Source organism: Nuphar pumila, chromosome 7, assembly GCF_984573655.1.
Source record: "Nuphar pumila chromosome 7, dmNupPumi1.hap1.1, whole genome shotgun sequence".
NCBI lineage: Eukaryota > Viridiplantae > Streptophyta > Magnoliopsida > Nymphaeales > Nymphaeaceae > Nuphar > Nuphar pumila.
Genome location: NC_143255.1, coordinates 11,707,162 through 11,722,658, shown reverse-complemented (window position 1 = coordinate 11,722,658; position 15,497 = coordinate 11,707,162). Strand labels below are relative to the sequence as shown.

General features: G+C 37.0%; 1 protein-coding gene across 1 annotated transcript; it reads right to left on the bottom strand.

Annotated features, from left to right (window-relative positions):
* Window positions 1–6,773: 6,773 nt before the first annotated feature.
* Window positions 6,774–14,730, bottom strand: LOC149831138 (laccase-14-like). Its single transcript, XM_090012943.1, has 4 exons — window positions 14,616–14,730; window positions 11,193–11,231; window positions 8,576–9,523; window positions 6,774–6,991 (listed from the first exon to the last, which is right to left on the bottom strand). Exons 1-4 carry the CDS (start codon window positions 14,728–14,730, stop codon window positions 6,774–6,776), a joined length of 1,320 nt encoding a protein of 439 aa, XP_089869069.1.
* Window positions 14,731–15,497: the final 767 nt, after the last annotated feature.

The following is a 15,497-nucleotide window of genomic DNA, read 5'->3' as shown; positions in this document are numbered from 1 at the left end:
ACGTGATCTTGTGCTAGGACATTGCTAGTTGAAAACCCAATGATACATGTTATTTGGCTCAAAATATAACCTTTTGAAAACAAAGTTTTTTGGTAAAATCACCATTTCTTGTTACTAGTTCTTTAAAAAAGTCTTTTGGAGGGAAAAGCCCATTTTATAAAAAATATTTTGTCCCATATTGATCATTATTGGAAAACTTTATAAGTTTATAATGAGGAGTGTTGCCTTAGAGGGCAAGGCCCTCAAGGTCATTAGATTTTGGGTTTGTCAAATACTTGTCAAATGAACTTTAAATATTAATATTAATATTAATATTAATACTAATATTTAGATTTAGACCCAGACCCGAACCTGGCCATGGTCATGGTCATGGTCATGGTCATGGTCATGGTCATGGTCATGGTCATGGCCTTGACCTTTATCTTTACCTTTAAAAATTTTCAAAGGTCCTTTATGACTTTTTTTGGCAGGCAACACCTATCCTTTTAGATAGCGTCTACTTGTAAGTATGTTGAGAGGCCAGTGACATGTGAAGCCTATGTTATAGCAATGGCCACCCATGTTGGAACGATGGCAGTGACACATGGCATTCGTGTTGGGACGGTGGCCACCCATAATGGGATGCTAGTGATACATGGTTTCTATGTTGGAACAATGGTCGCCCACGATGGGATACAAGTAACATGCGACATCAATGTTGGGATGGTGGCCACCCATGATGAGATGCTATTGACATGTGGTGCCCAAAGCAGGTTGGTGACCACCCAGGATCGGTGAGTTACCTTGCGCCACTTGCTTTGGTATACCCTAGCTGCTTTATATGGAGAAAGATTTTCACAAAATGAGTTTTCTTCCAGTTTGTTGCTTCTTCTCGAGTCTCTCTCCTTCTCTTTCAACCTGTGAAGTTGTTTAGGGTAATTGTGTCGTGGTGATTAACCTACCCAGTGTCAGGAGATGTTAGTATTAACCTACCCAGTGTCAGGAGTTTAGGGTAAAAGTTTAAGATCGGCAGCTTCACTCTACATTTGCAGATGGCTTGACTTTCGTGCAAACAACATGCAAACCTTCTTTAACTAAAAAATAACATAAAATAAGGATATACATCTGCAGATATATGGCATGTCATTCACAAATATTATATGTGAACCTCCTTTTAATACATTATAAAAGAATGTCTTAAGGTTATTTTATCAATGCTCTTACCTTTGCATGTTTTCTTATTCGAGTTTAGCATGTTCATGCTAAACATTTATAGACATCATGACTTGGGAACCTCCTTCATATGTGTGAACCTTGTGACCTCAATTGTGGATATACTAAACATTTGCATATTCAGCATGCAAACTTATCAGGTTTGCAAATATTCTCGTTACCTTTTTGCGAATCTCCCGACCATCATGTGTTACATTTGCACAACTTCATACACATTAAATGCGACTTTGCGTATAAAAGTCAAGTTTCTTTGCAAGGGTTTTGTGGTCCTCAACCTTAGTTTTTTCAGTGAGTTTTTGATGAGTTTTTTCAGTTAGGAAGGAATTTTCTTGCTTGAGTTCCATCATACGGCATTGGCAGCACATTATCGGTGAGATTTTTGGCATCCAACACATCATTGAATGCATCCAAGTAACACTGAACGAAAACCTAGTCCACCATTACTTCCATCCTTTTATATATATATATATATATATATCTATATATATATATAGAGAGAGAGAGAGAGAGAGAGAGAGAGAGAGAGAGAGTAATGGGTAGGTGCAAAATGTTAGGTATTAAAATGATACGTGCTAAATGAGTGTTTCAGGGTTTTTTCATGATCTATGTACTTGATTTTATAGGGATCACCTCTTGAAGTGTTTGATTCCTACACATGGGTGGGTTTTTATAAGGTTTGAAAAATCAATGGTCCAAAATCTTTATAAATTTGTTAAGCTCCAAATATCATTTTTTCATCAAAAACACATAATACAAGCTTGGATTTCTCATAAATTGACCATGCCCAACACATTTATGGGGTCAGAACTGTGAAAAAAAAAACTCGAAAAGGCAAAAAAATCCATTTAGCATGTATCAAATTTGCACCTACACATTTTTTGCTTTATATATATATATATATATATATATATATATATATATATATATATATATATATATATATATATATATATACACACACACACATATATACACCGCCAACAACCGGCTAAAAAATGGCTAGAATGATACCATCCTAGTCAGGCAGTACCAGGTCTCTGCAGACCCTGGCAGGTTTGACCAACTGAGGTTGGCTGAATTGGGTGGCAGCTCAATCCCCAAAAGGTTAAAAATGGCCTTGCATGCCACTCAGTCCCTCGAACCCATTATAACCCTTGGTTATTTTTAGAATTAACCAACATGCTACTTAGTCAAACTGAAAGTGGTCAACTGTGACCATCATGCAGTTGAATGGCTTAGTCAATACAAAATCGGATGACTATGTCCTTCGGATCCAAAATACCCCTGAAACTCTCCCGAATTAACCAAAATACGCATAGAACTTGTTGGGCTCGCTCGAAACTGAAATCAACTCCTTGTTCAACGAAACAAAGATTGTTCTCTTCGAAATTTCGATACGAAAGCAATCAAAACTTGAATTTCATGAATAATGGCTCCAAATTTAATTATCCATAAATTACAGAAACATCAAAAAATGTTGAATAATGCAAATATAGTATGGGAAGGAAAGATCAAGTGCCCATGTCGAATATGTATTAATCTCTTATGGCAGCCAGTGCAAGATGTTTTCGATCATATAATGTGCAATAGATTTTTAGAAGGTCATGTGTTATGTCAATAAAAACTGCTTTTCAAATGATGTGCCATAAAGGTCATGTTAAATATGGTAGTTTAAGGCATCAAATAGACTCATATGTGTGGAAATCTTTTGATCTTGCTCATCCATCGTTTATAGTTGATAGTCACAATGTTAGATTTAGATTGACAAGTATTAGTTTCAATCCCTACAGAACTTTGAGTACTACTCACAACATATGGACCGTCCTTATCATTGCATACAACTTGCTTTCATGGATGTGTACGAAGCAATCTTACATGATGTGTCTTTGCCAATTCCTAGGCCAAATTCTCTTGGAAATGATATTAATTTGTTTTTGCAACATTTTATTGAGGAGTTGAAGACACTATAAACCAACTTCATCATTTATTATTTCATGAACTCCAAAATTATTCAAACTTTTTATATATATATATATATATATATATATATATATATATATATATATATATATATATATATATATATATATATATATATATATATATATATATATATATATATGTGTGTGTGTGTGTGTGTGTGTGTGTGTGTGTGCGTGTGTGTGCGCACGCGCGCGCCCATAATGCTTTCATCTATGTTTATTTGCAGGCCTCGTATACAAGTATGGTACACAAAGTGTGTCTCTTCCATGTAATTCATGAACTTTAAAATTATTTGTATATATTTGAGACAAAACTTATTTTTTTTGTCTATTATTTGATATTGTTTATATGTATGATTTTTTTTTTATACTAGTTTGACCTTTAAGTCTCCTCATCTAGCATGCTTTAAATGTTATGTGAATATTGTAGTTGTTAATGTTGAAGTTATGGCGGATGTAGTTATGGAGGAATGAATGAAGATATATATAATAGAGTGTGTATGAATGCTTTGCATATGTTTTTACATGGTTTCTATTATAAATGTTGGAGTTATAAAGGGTTAAAGGAATAAATATAGTAGTATGTATGAATGCTTTGCATGTTGTGTTTTTTGCAATGTTTTAATTGTAAATATTGGAGTTATGGAGGGTTGAAGAAAGAAATATAGTAGTGTGTATGAATGCTTTGCATGTTGTATTTTTTGTAGGGTTTTAATTATGAATATTAGAGTTATGAAGAATGTAGTTATTGAGAGCCGAATGAAGAGATATAATAGTGTATGTATGAATAAATGAATGGTTGGATAAACGAATAAATGAATATATAAGCAGGTTTTATAGTTAATGAATGATTTGGTTCATAAATGAATTAATGTATAAGCAATTTTTGTATTGAATGAATGTATAAGCAGTTTTTATATTCAATGAATGAATAAGCAGGTTCATGAATGAATGAATGAATAAGTATATATTATTGAATGTATAAGTATGTTCATGAATGAATGAAGACGTATATAGTATTGAATGTATAAGCAGGTTCATGAATAAATGAATATGTATATAATATTGAATGTATAAGCAAGTTCATGAATGAATTAATAAACATGTATATAGTATTGAATGTATAAGCAGGTTCATGAACGAAAGAATAAACATGTATATAGTATTGAATGTATAACCAGGTTTATGAATGAATGAATGAACATGTATATAATATTGAATATATAAGTAGGTTTATGAATGAATGAATAAACGAATAACTATTTAGTATTAAATGTAGAAGCAAATTTATATATTATTGAATGTTCATACATGATCAAGTATATAATATTGAATGTATAAGCAGATTCATACATGAATTAATGAACATGTATATAATATTGAATGTATAAGTAGGTTCATAAATGAATGAATATGTATATATTGTTGAATGTATAAGTGGGTTCATAAATGAATGAAAAAGTATATAATATTGAATATATCAACAAGTTTATGAATGAATGAATGAATAAATGAATAAATGAATAAATGAACAACTATTTAGTATTAAATATATAAGCAAGTTCGTGAATAAATGAATGAACAAGTATATATTATATTAAATATATGTATGAGTAGGTTATGAATGAATGAATAAATGAATAAATATATGTATGAACATATTGATAACTAGAAAAAAAAATCAGCTTTGCTAGTTCAAAAAATATGCAAGAAAAGAGATCTTCACTGGTGCGAAAACTTTTTGTGCAAGTAAAGATAATATTTTTTTAATTAAAATGTAAGGAAATCTCTTTACCGGTACCATATTAGCTCCAATAAATAGATCTTTATAGGCAAAAAAATTTGTGCCAGTAAAGATTATATTTTTTAATTAAAAATGTGAAAAAATCTCTTCATTGGCATAAAAAAAAAATTGTGCCAGTAAAGCTGATATTTTCTTTTATTAAAAAGTGAGAAAATCTCTTTACTTGCACCATATTAGTATCAATAAAGTGATTTTTATTGGCGCAAATTTAACCCCAATAAAAACAATGTTTACTGGCATGAATATTTTGCACCAGTAAAGGCTATACTGACAATACCAACTGTGGCACACTTATTGACATAACGCGAGTGCCTGTAAAGATCTTTACTGGCGCTTTCCCTGTCTTTACTGGCGCAATTTTTGCTCCAGTAAAGAAATATTTTTGTAGTGTATCTAGTAAAAAATTGGGTGGCTTTTTCTTCCCTTGGGTTACGTGGAGGTTTGAGTTTGACAAAATCCTGTCCCAATGCCCTTTCTCATGAATATATAGGACTTTGAGGTGGTGTATGTTTGTCTGTATGTTTTTTTTCCAATTCTTCTGTTCTTAGGGAGGCCATTTTATGTAGCATCTTTGTAAAAATTAATTGCACATTTGCTTGGCCCAAAAATGAGAATTATTCTCTCGCAATGGTGAAAAAACGATTCTCATTAGCTGAATTTTTCATCTGCAAGTAAACATGAGAAAATACGGCAGTGAGATTTGAAGCCATATTTAAAATTTAAAGGCATTTTACTCATGCGATTCGAAGCCACACTACCCATCTTGTGATTTCGAGTTACATGAGATGGAAAGTGTCCCAAGAGCAAATTATATTTGAAGGATTAAAAGTTTCGGGTACACGCACCTTGAATATCCGAAAAAACTAAAAGCCAAGGGGAAGGAAAAGTATGGTGGTGATGTTTCATTTAAATTTTGGTAATTTTCATATAAATGTTTATACTGTTCATGCTTTTGGCTTCTGTCATTCTCATTGTAATATTAAGTCAAGTGGTCATGCGGAGATGTGTTCACCAGCCTTTCCTATTAATTTTGACTGTTAGGTGAAGAAGCGCATGGAGATCCAAATGAGCACTGCGTCCGCTTCAGAAGGCAGTGTAACAACATTTCAAAACTAGGGGCCTATTGAGATCCATTTTGATTGTGAAGGATCTTAGCAACAAAAATGAATAAACTGTGAAATACCAATGTGTAATCACCAAACTCTTCAGTTACGGCTATTCAGATCGTTGAGTTTTTGCCTTTTGCCGCAAGACATGATTCCGTTGGTACCCATACATGATCAAATTGGCAATATGCCGAGAGTTGGAAACCTACAAAGGGTGTTCCTTTCTGCAAGGTCCAAAATGGGTGCACTGGATTGGTAGGAGGGGCCTCAAGAGTTTACCCAATGTTACCAATATTGGTGAGTATAGGCCCATACGCATCGTACCGGCAGAAAATTCGATACGATTCAGGGGGTGAATCGGTTATTTTTTAATAAATGCAAAAAATACTAAAAATTAAATTTTTTAATAATTTTAACATGTGTTACGTTATGATTGATACATAATATTTTTTTATTAATTTTTTGGCCAATACAGAAAGATTTACTTGAAAATCGGTATCTGCCAATACAGCTGAATCGGTGGCCAAACGATTCAGGGCCGATAGCGATACTGACATTGGTTTTACCAACTGGGAGCCTATCAATGTCAGCTTTTCCCTAAGTGCAGAGAGAGAGAGAGAGAGATCATAATAACTAACTAGGTTGATAGCACAAGTATTTCTATGCCCTTCATTGATCTGGTGGGTCATAGATCCCAGTTTTGTCAACAAGATCTGAATCAGTGCATGGGGGCATGTGTGGTGGTGGGGGCAACAGACTTGTTTCAGCTGTTGGGCCATCCTTCACTATAAAAACCATCGACATTCCCCAAGTATAGTGGCGATCAAAGTGGCAATGCAGCAGCCAAACGCCTGCATGCGGAACAATTATGTAAGCAGTCTCTATAGCTACACAAGAACTAGTTGACAGTAATGTGAAAATTGATCCAATGCTGGTCAGAAACTTTCCAAATAAACTAAGCAAATTTGTCATAAACAATACATAAATTATGCAAGAACCACACAAATATAAACTAAGCAAGAACCACCTAATAATATATAAGCATTTCTCTTGGCACTGTGGATGAGTCAGATTTGGGGCAGAGCAATTACTTCCAAGCTAACATGCCTTCACCCTCAAATTCAAATCAAGGTTGGGTTGTAGCATTCCCAGCCTATACATAATATTCCGTACACTTGTTTGACTTTGTGGTAGTGCTCTTGTTTTGATATGTATTTTATCAACTCACCCCAAAAGGAATGTACTAGATCTGGGTCAAGCAGGACACCGTTACACAGGATTCATGTTTAACCCAATTGGTGAGTGCGATTTAGATCTAAGAGGGTAAGTAATGTAAGGTTTTGGATTCCCAAAATGTGCCCAAAGTAATACCTTCTCAGGTTAGATCAGAGTCCAGCCCCCAGTTTAATGCACTGACAACACTGAAAATTTCCTCTGTCCTTTTGTTTAGCAGATTTGGAATATATTTGGTAGATCAACTGATAGAAACAAGCGTATTGCTTTCACACACACACACATATATATATATATATATATATATATATATATATATATATATATATATATATATATATATATATATATATATATATATATATATATATATATATATATATATATATATATATATATATATATATATATATATATATATATATATATATGTATATAGTACAGCATAGGTGCTTGAACATTAGGTGCTTGCGATACGTGATTGATGGTTTTTTATGCTCTTCCTGTGTTTTTTTTTTGTTTTTTTTAATGCTGCCTGTTCAGATGTGATCTCTGTACTTGATTTTACAAGGATCAGCTTTTGAAGTGTTTGATTCCGACACATGGGTGGGTTTTTATACGTTTCAAAAAATCAATGGTCCAAAATCTTTGTAAAATTTTAAGGCTTCAAATATCATTTTTTCATCGAAAACACCTGATCCAGGTATGGATTCCTTGTAAATTGACCATGCCCAACACATTTATGGGGTCAGAGCTGCGAAAAAAACATCAGAAGAGCATAAAAACCCGTCTGTATAGCAAGCACCTACGCTCTACTATATATATATATATATATATATATATATATATATATATATATATATATATATATATATATATATATATATATATCACAAACTCTTCTAGTGAGTTCTGTTTTGCTGGGTAAGATGAGTCAATTAGCAAAATGCAGCCAGGACACTTCCAGTGTTTGACATTTGCTAGCAAGAATAGTCTATGAATAACAAACTAGCTTGAACAGTAGAAGCATATATAAATGAATTATGTGTTTTATTGACAGTTAAAATGGACCACAAAATAATTTTGGAAACATAGAACTAAGTTTAGCAACATAAACATGTCGACATAGCATAAGCAGGACAGATTCTGCCATACTACTGCAAGACACAGTCACAATCTATTGTAAGTACTACTATGCAAAAACATGTAATGGAAAGAGAAGTGATGTAACATAATACCTGGGTTGCTTGCTCTAAACCTCACAGCAGCCCATCCTATGTATGGAACTGCGATTGTGTTCTCCAATGGAGGGTCAACCAAATTGTAATTCAATGGGTCAATATTGTCATGAAAGTTTCCGAAACCTCGTCCAACTACATAGAAATCATATCCATGTAGATGCATGGGATGATTATCTGCTCTTAGTAGTGCCGTCGATTGAAACACAATCTCAACTGTTTCATTATAGTTCAACACCTTCACTCTTGTACCAATCTCAGGATATAGGAGAGCTTCATCAGAAGTGGAATCCGTAAAATTGAACATATATGGTGGAATGCTTGGAAAGTCAGTTGTGTAAACATTATTGATGCTTTGGTAGTATGCTTTTAGGATGTCAATTGATGGATTAATGAATGATATATTGTTCATACTGGAGGCAAACTTTGTCCCATTTATACCTTTGCAGCTGGCATTAGGGCAAAGCTCAATATTCATTGATATAGTAAAGACAAACCTTGAGTCCATTTCCTGTGGAACATCAATAGGATGATCCTTGGATGCAAGACTTCGCTCTTGGATAGAAAATGCATATGCTGCATGGATATCATCAGTTGCTGGAAGGCTTGGAAATGGGAGTGAGGCTTGGGAAGTGTTGTGGCCCTGATATTCAATTATTGCTGTGGCTACAGTGTCATCAGCGTAGGCCGTTTCATCACTAGAAATGTAAGGAGCAGCAGCCATATAATAAAGTTGTTTCTGCTGGTTGGCTTGTACAAGAATATCCATCGTTTGTCCTGGGCTTATTATGACATATTCATTATCAAAAGGCTTAAGATAGGATCCATCTCTACCAACAACTGTGAGTGTATGATTTGCTATGGCGACGAAGAGCGCATCAGACATTGCACCATTGACAAGGCGAAGAAGGTAAACTTTGCCATGCTCAAACTGAAATCGAGTAGTTTCTGCAAAGAAGAAAAGGATCAAGGAACATGTTAGATAAGTTAGAAACTAATTTTCTATCAATCATTATGCCATTTTACTGTTGGAGTAAAGAAGAATTCTTTCGAGATAGGGACATAAACAGTTAGGATTCGGATCAGATGTAGTCAATACCAAATCTGACAAATCAGATATTAGCTAATCAGACTCAGATCCAGATTAGGATTTGGATGAGAAAAATCTAATACCAAATCTGAAAAAATACATGTAATGGGATTTGGATATCCATTGGTTGGAATCAAATATCTTTTGGATTCAACTATGAAATTTTAGACCGAATCCAAATCCAAGTGTTAATCGGTTTCAGTTTTCTTAACCAAATACAACTAATCGGATTTAGAATAGTAGGATATCCTATATATCAAATCCGTTGACATCCCTGTTTCAAAAGCTTAACAAATGAAAATCAAACTTTGAATACATGTGGTCAATTCAAAATGAAAAAAGGTGTAGATGGTTTCCAGCAAACAAGGTTTTAAACTATCAACTTCACAAATTATTGAGTATTTAAATAGGTACTAGCTGACTCCTTGAAAGGTGATAAAGTACATCATTGTTCCCCAATAACCTATGGACAACATCCCACCCCCCAAAGTGAGAGAGAGAGAAAAAAAAACTTAAAATTTCAGATTTCTCATATACTTAACAGAGTTATATACAATGGGATCAAGGATTACGCATGCAGAAAAAATGTTGTAAGAAGATACACATTCAAATGCACCTATTAGAAAAGAATGGATATCATGGATCCATACAAGGATTTATTTAACTATTTATAATATTTTATAACTTAAAAGAACAATTAACAAGTATAGAGGCTCATTTTATTTTTTAACAAAATATTAGAATTTAACTTGTCATTCTCTTGTTTTGCTAAAATTCAATAAAATAACAGCTGCATTCCTCATGCTGAGACGCAAAAGCTCACAAAATCTAGTAATTTTCAAATTTATTTTGGGAGATAGGATCAGGACAAATGTCCACTTGTTGAAAAATTCAGAAGGTTAGTACCATCCCCAACACCCTGACATATGAGATCACACATGGTGTGTTTCTTTTAGGATTCAAATTTATTTTTCGGACATAAAATCATGCAAAATGTCCACTTATTGTAAAAGGCAAAAAGTTAGGACCATCTCTACTCCACCCCTTTCCAGCACCCTAGAATACAGGACCACACTGGGAATGACCATTTTAGGATGAGCGCAAATGCTTACTTTTTTTTTTTGATAGCAAATGCTTAATTTGTCATGTGAAGTTTGGTCTTTTGGGGAAACAAAAACACAAGTTGTACATGAAACCTTTCTATCTATATGTCAGTATGAATGCTGCGTCACAATGACACACCAATTAGGGGCGAGTCATGCCTAGCACGAATCAGACACGCTATGATACCCCACCACAGCTATGACATGTGTTGACATTTATTTAATATTTGTAAATATTATTTTATTATTATTTAATAATATTTCCGTAAAAATACAATTTTATATATTAAAACATCAAGACATAGTTCTTTATTGATTACTATATTCAAAACAACCATGTCATCGTACTTTATTTTTGAACAAAAAATCGAACATTCATGCCGAACTCGAGTTACCTATTGGGTCGTATATATGTTGGCATTACCTGCATCAACATACACAGAAAGCGTACCTACAAGTGTATCTGCTGAAAATAAGCCACAGAGTATCACTACAAGAAAATAGGTGATTAGCGAAGGAATTATTCCGTCGCTAGTTAGCGACGGAATTATTCTGTTGCTAGTTAGCGACAGCTTAATGAGAGAAACACATCCGTCGCTATAATCAATGAAATTTATGAAAATAGTGACGGAATATATCCCGTCGCTAATTACCGACGGATTTTGTGAGAAAATATTTTGTCGTAATGGACGCACCATTTAGTGACGTCTTTTACGACGAAATATATTCCGTCGCGATTTAGCGACGGAATTGGCGACGAAATATATTCCGTCGCCATTTTTCGTGTTTGGATTTACTGCGGCATAGCGACAGAATTAATGCGTCGCTAAATGTCGCATAACCCCTAATCCCAGCCCTCTTTTTCTTTTCTTCTTTCGCTGCTCCCGCTCCGGCCCTCTGCCCTCTCCCTCCCGCCCCCCCTCCGTCCCGTCGGCCTCTCTCTGGCCCCCACCGTCCACCGTTCGCCGGCTGCCGATCCCCGTCAGCCTTCCACAGCCGCCCGGAGACGCGCAGGTAATTTGCTTTTTCCGGCAAGGGGTCGACCCCCTGCGGTTCCGGCAGGGGGTCGACCCCCTGCGGTTCCGGCAGGGGGTCGACCCCCTGCGTTTTCCGTCAGGGGGTCGACCACCTGCGTTTTCCGGCAGGGGGTCGACCCCATGGGTTTCGGTAGGTCATTGGGTGCTGGGCTTCTCAAGGCCTATGCAAGATGTTTTCATTTGCCTCAATTTTTTTTTCGGCAGGTGGTGACTTTATTTTAAAACAGTGTTTTTTGCAGACTTCTCAACGGAACCCGCTTGTGCTCAGCCACCCGTGGTAAGTAAGTGACAAAAACAATGCAAATCGGGTAAATACCCGTGGTGAGTAAGTGATGCAAGCGCATCACATGTTATTTAATTTATTGGATGTAACACTTTATTGTTCACACACTCACTTAGTTGTTGATATCTAGGGCTGCTTTGTTGGAGTTCAGAGATCATGCTGAGCATGATTTTAATGTATGAGAATAGAAGTGTTCTTATTTTTGGAGTACGGATTCCATGCTAGGCATGGTAGTAGTTAGTGGAATATTGGAGTGTGTTTACTGTAGGTACATGTTTGATATTTGTTTGATATGAATGATTTCAATGTATTGCAATGTTTGATGTAATTGTATCCATGCTTGCATGTAGTTACTTTCAATTTGATTATGGCTTCCATGTGAAATTGTATAATGAAAGCATGCTTCAAATGAATGTATCGTGTCATTAATAGTTTGCACATAAAAATATTAAGTTATCAATGCATGCATCATAATTCTTGTTATTGTATGACATCATATATTGCATGATAAATTTGATATTTTCTTCATCATAGCATTCCGATGGTTCTCTTTTAACTGGTTAGCTTATTATTCGTAACATCATACGATAAAATGACTGCAAACCGTGAATGGATGTACCGTAGGATATTGAACAATGAGTTATCGCATGAATATATGGATGGTGTTGAAAGTTTTATTGAATTTGCAATGGCAAGTGTCAGTACAGTGGATCCCATAGGTCAGATTATGTGTCCCTGCAAGATTTGTAAGAATAATCGATTTGTAGAACCTCATGGCGTTAGACATCACCTATACGGGAAGGGTTTTGTGAGTGATTATCAGAATTCGACGTTTCATGGAGAAGAATTTAGAAACAATTTTGATGCACGGATGAATGTGGTGCACGATAATCCATATATGGATTTGATATTTGATGCCGCAGGAACAAAACCGGGTTCTGCTATGAGTCCTAGTGATGTAAGAACTACAGTAGATGAAGAATCACCAAACGATGCAGCTAGTAGATTTTATGATTTACTTAGAGATGCTGATGAGCCACTTTGGAACGGTTGCGAGAGTCACACTATCTTGTCTGCAGTTCTTCAACTAATGAATTTAAAGTCCGAGTATAATTTGAGTCAATCATGTTTTGACCGTTTGTGCATGATTGTGAAGAGTATGCTGCCCAAAGATGAGAAATTGCCACAAAATTTGTATTGTGCGAAAGTTATGGTCAACGCTCTAGGTATGAGGTATAAAAAGATTGATGCTTGTCTAAATCACTGCATGTTGTATTTCAAGGATCAGGAAAACAACATATCATGCCCGTCATGTGGGCATCCTCGGTTCAAGCCAAAGATAAGAGGCAATGGTAGCACGAGATCAAAGAAAGTTTCATACAAGTCGCTCCGCTACTTTTCTATCACTCCTAGATTGCAACGATTGTATATGTCTTCAAGGACAACTAAACACATGAGATGGCATGCAAATAAAGTTCGACATGATGAAAACAAGATCACACATCCTGTTGACGGTAAAGCTTGGAAGCACTTTGATCGTACTCATCAGAACTTCGCAATGGAAGTGCGAAATGTTAGACTCGGTCTATGTACAGATGGATTTAATCTATTTGGGGGTAGATCAACTCCATACTCATGCTGGCTAGTATTTGTAACTTCATACAACCTATCATTAAGCTTGTGTATGAAATGTCCAAATCTTTTCTTGTCTCTGTTGATCCCTGGTCCGACCTCACCTGGCCAAAATCTTGATATATATTTAAGGCAATTGATTGATGAACTAAAAGTACTATGGGATGACGGTGTTACCACATATGATGCCCACAAAAAATAAAATTTCAATATGAAGGCCGTTGTTCTATGGACAATCAGTGACTTTCCTGCATATGGTATGTTATCTGGTTGAAGCACACATGGGAGGTTGGCATGTCCGTACTGCATGGAGGATTCCAACGCTATTGGATTGACGCATGGAAGAAAGCTTTGCTGGTTTGAGTGCCATCGTCGATTTCTACCCAGCGACCATCCGTTCCGATGACAAAGGAATGCGTTTAGAGCAGGCACAACTGAAATGGAAGGTCCATCTACAAGATTGTCTGGCATAGAGATTCTAAGAAGATTGCGATACTTTTCCAGATGTATTAAGAGATGCCCGCAGTCCAACACCCTTCCGTGGATTTGGGAAGGATCACAATTGGACAAAGAAATCTATTTTGGGGAACTACCATATTGGCCGACCCTATTGATACGACATTTTGTGGGAACTACCACGCCGCCTGTCGGCGATCCGCACCACCGATCAACCCCACGTTGCCCCACGATGACGTACGACGACTGACACTGGTGCCCAGTTGGCAATGGTCACTTCCGGTGATGCCCCACAGTAACACATACCGGCGAGGGCTCCATGGCAACCACCAACGAAGGTCACCCCCCTTTCCTACGAAAGGGTTCCTCTATCGGCCACCCGGTCTGGAGGTCGGCCATTACTATACCGAAAAATGTTAGTGCTCCGGTGACCGATCACATCTGCCATCGGTGCCGGCGAGGCCGCCAACCATCATTCCCCGGACGGTCTCCGACGACGGCAGACGAGATTGCAACCCAATGACTGAAGGAGTAGGGGGGCAGACGCCGGTCATCCAACGATCTCAACCCCATTCTAGCCCCGACGACGTCTGCGGTGACCACGGCGCAGGCCGACCACCCTGCAACCCAATGTCACCGGGGTTCTCAGGCGACGGCCCTTGCGGTCGAGGGACTTCCCCGGCACCACGACTCAATGGCCGCCCCTTTCGGCATATCGCCCCACAACGATCAGCTCGTTTCCCCCAATGATGGTTGACTCCACTGCAGCCCCACGACTGAAGGAGCAGAGAAAGGGGGTTTTAATCCTCGGATTCCATGCGTTGCCATACGGACGCCGACAATCCTCCCCCCCCCCCCGACGACGTTTGTGGCGACGCTCCAGGTGACAACCCTGGCGACATCCTGAGGCAAAACCTATTGCCAGCAAGACTGCCTGCAGCTCGATGGCCATAGGTAAAACCCTCGGTCTATTTTTTCTAATGAGGGTCGCTGGGGCTACAACCGCCACCGACGTACAGTTGTCGAGAAAAACAGTCATCCTACGACGATTGTCACCATCATTCGATGACCAACGTCGCCCCATGACGACGAACGATCACATCAGGATGGCACTGTCGCCGGTGAAGGCTGTTTCCCCATGGCAACAACCTGCCCAAAAAAGTTGTTGCTTTCGGTGACAGTCTGCCGAGAATAACAGTCATATCACAACGACAATAGTCATGTACTGGCGACCAATATTGATGGGCTACCGGGAAATACTATTGCTCCATGGTGACAATTTCACTCTTTTGCAGTCGCCTCACGACGACATACTGCTAGA

Bases quoted from the DNA above. Each gene is read 5' to 3' on its own strand.
- LOC149831138 (XM_090012943.1), bottom strand. From the start codon at position 14,730: ATGACCGGCGTCTGCCCCCCTACTCCTTCAGTCATTGGGTTGCAATCT. The intron at 11,232-14,615 runs GTGATCGGTCAC...TATTTTCAGCAG, and splicing joins CGCCGGCACCGATGGCAGAT to ATACACTTGTAGGTACGCTT. The intron at 6,992-8,575 runs GTATTATGTTAC...GTTCTTGTGTAG, and splicing joins GTTTAGAGCAAGCAACCCAG to CTATAGAGACTGCTTACATA.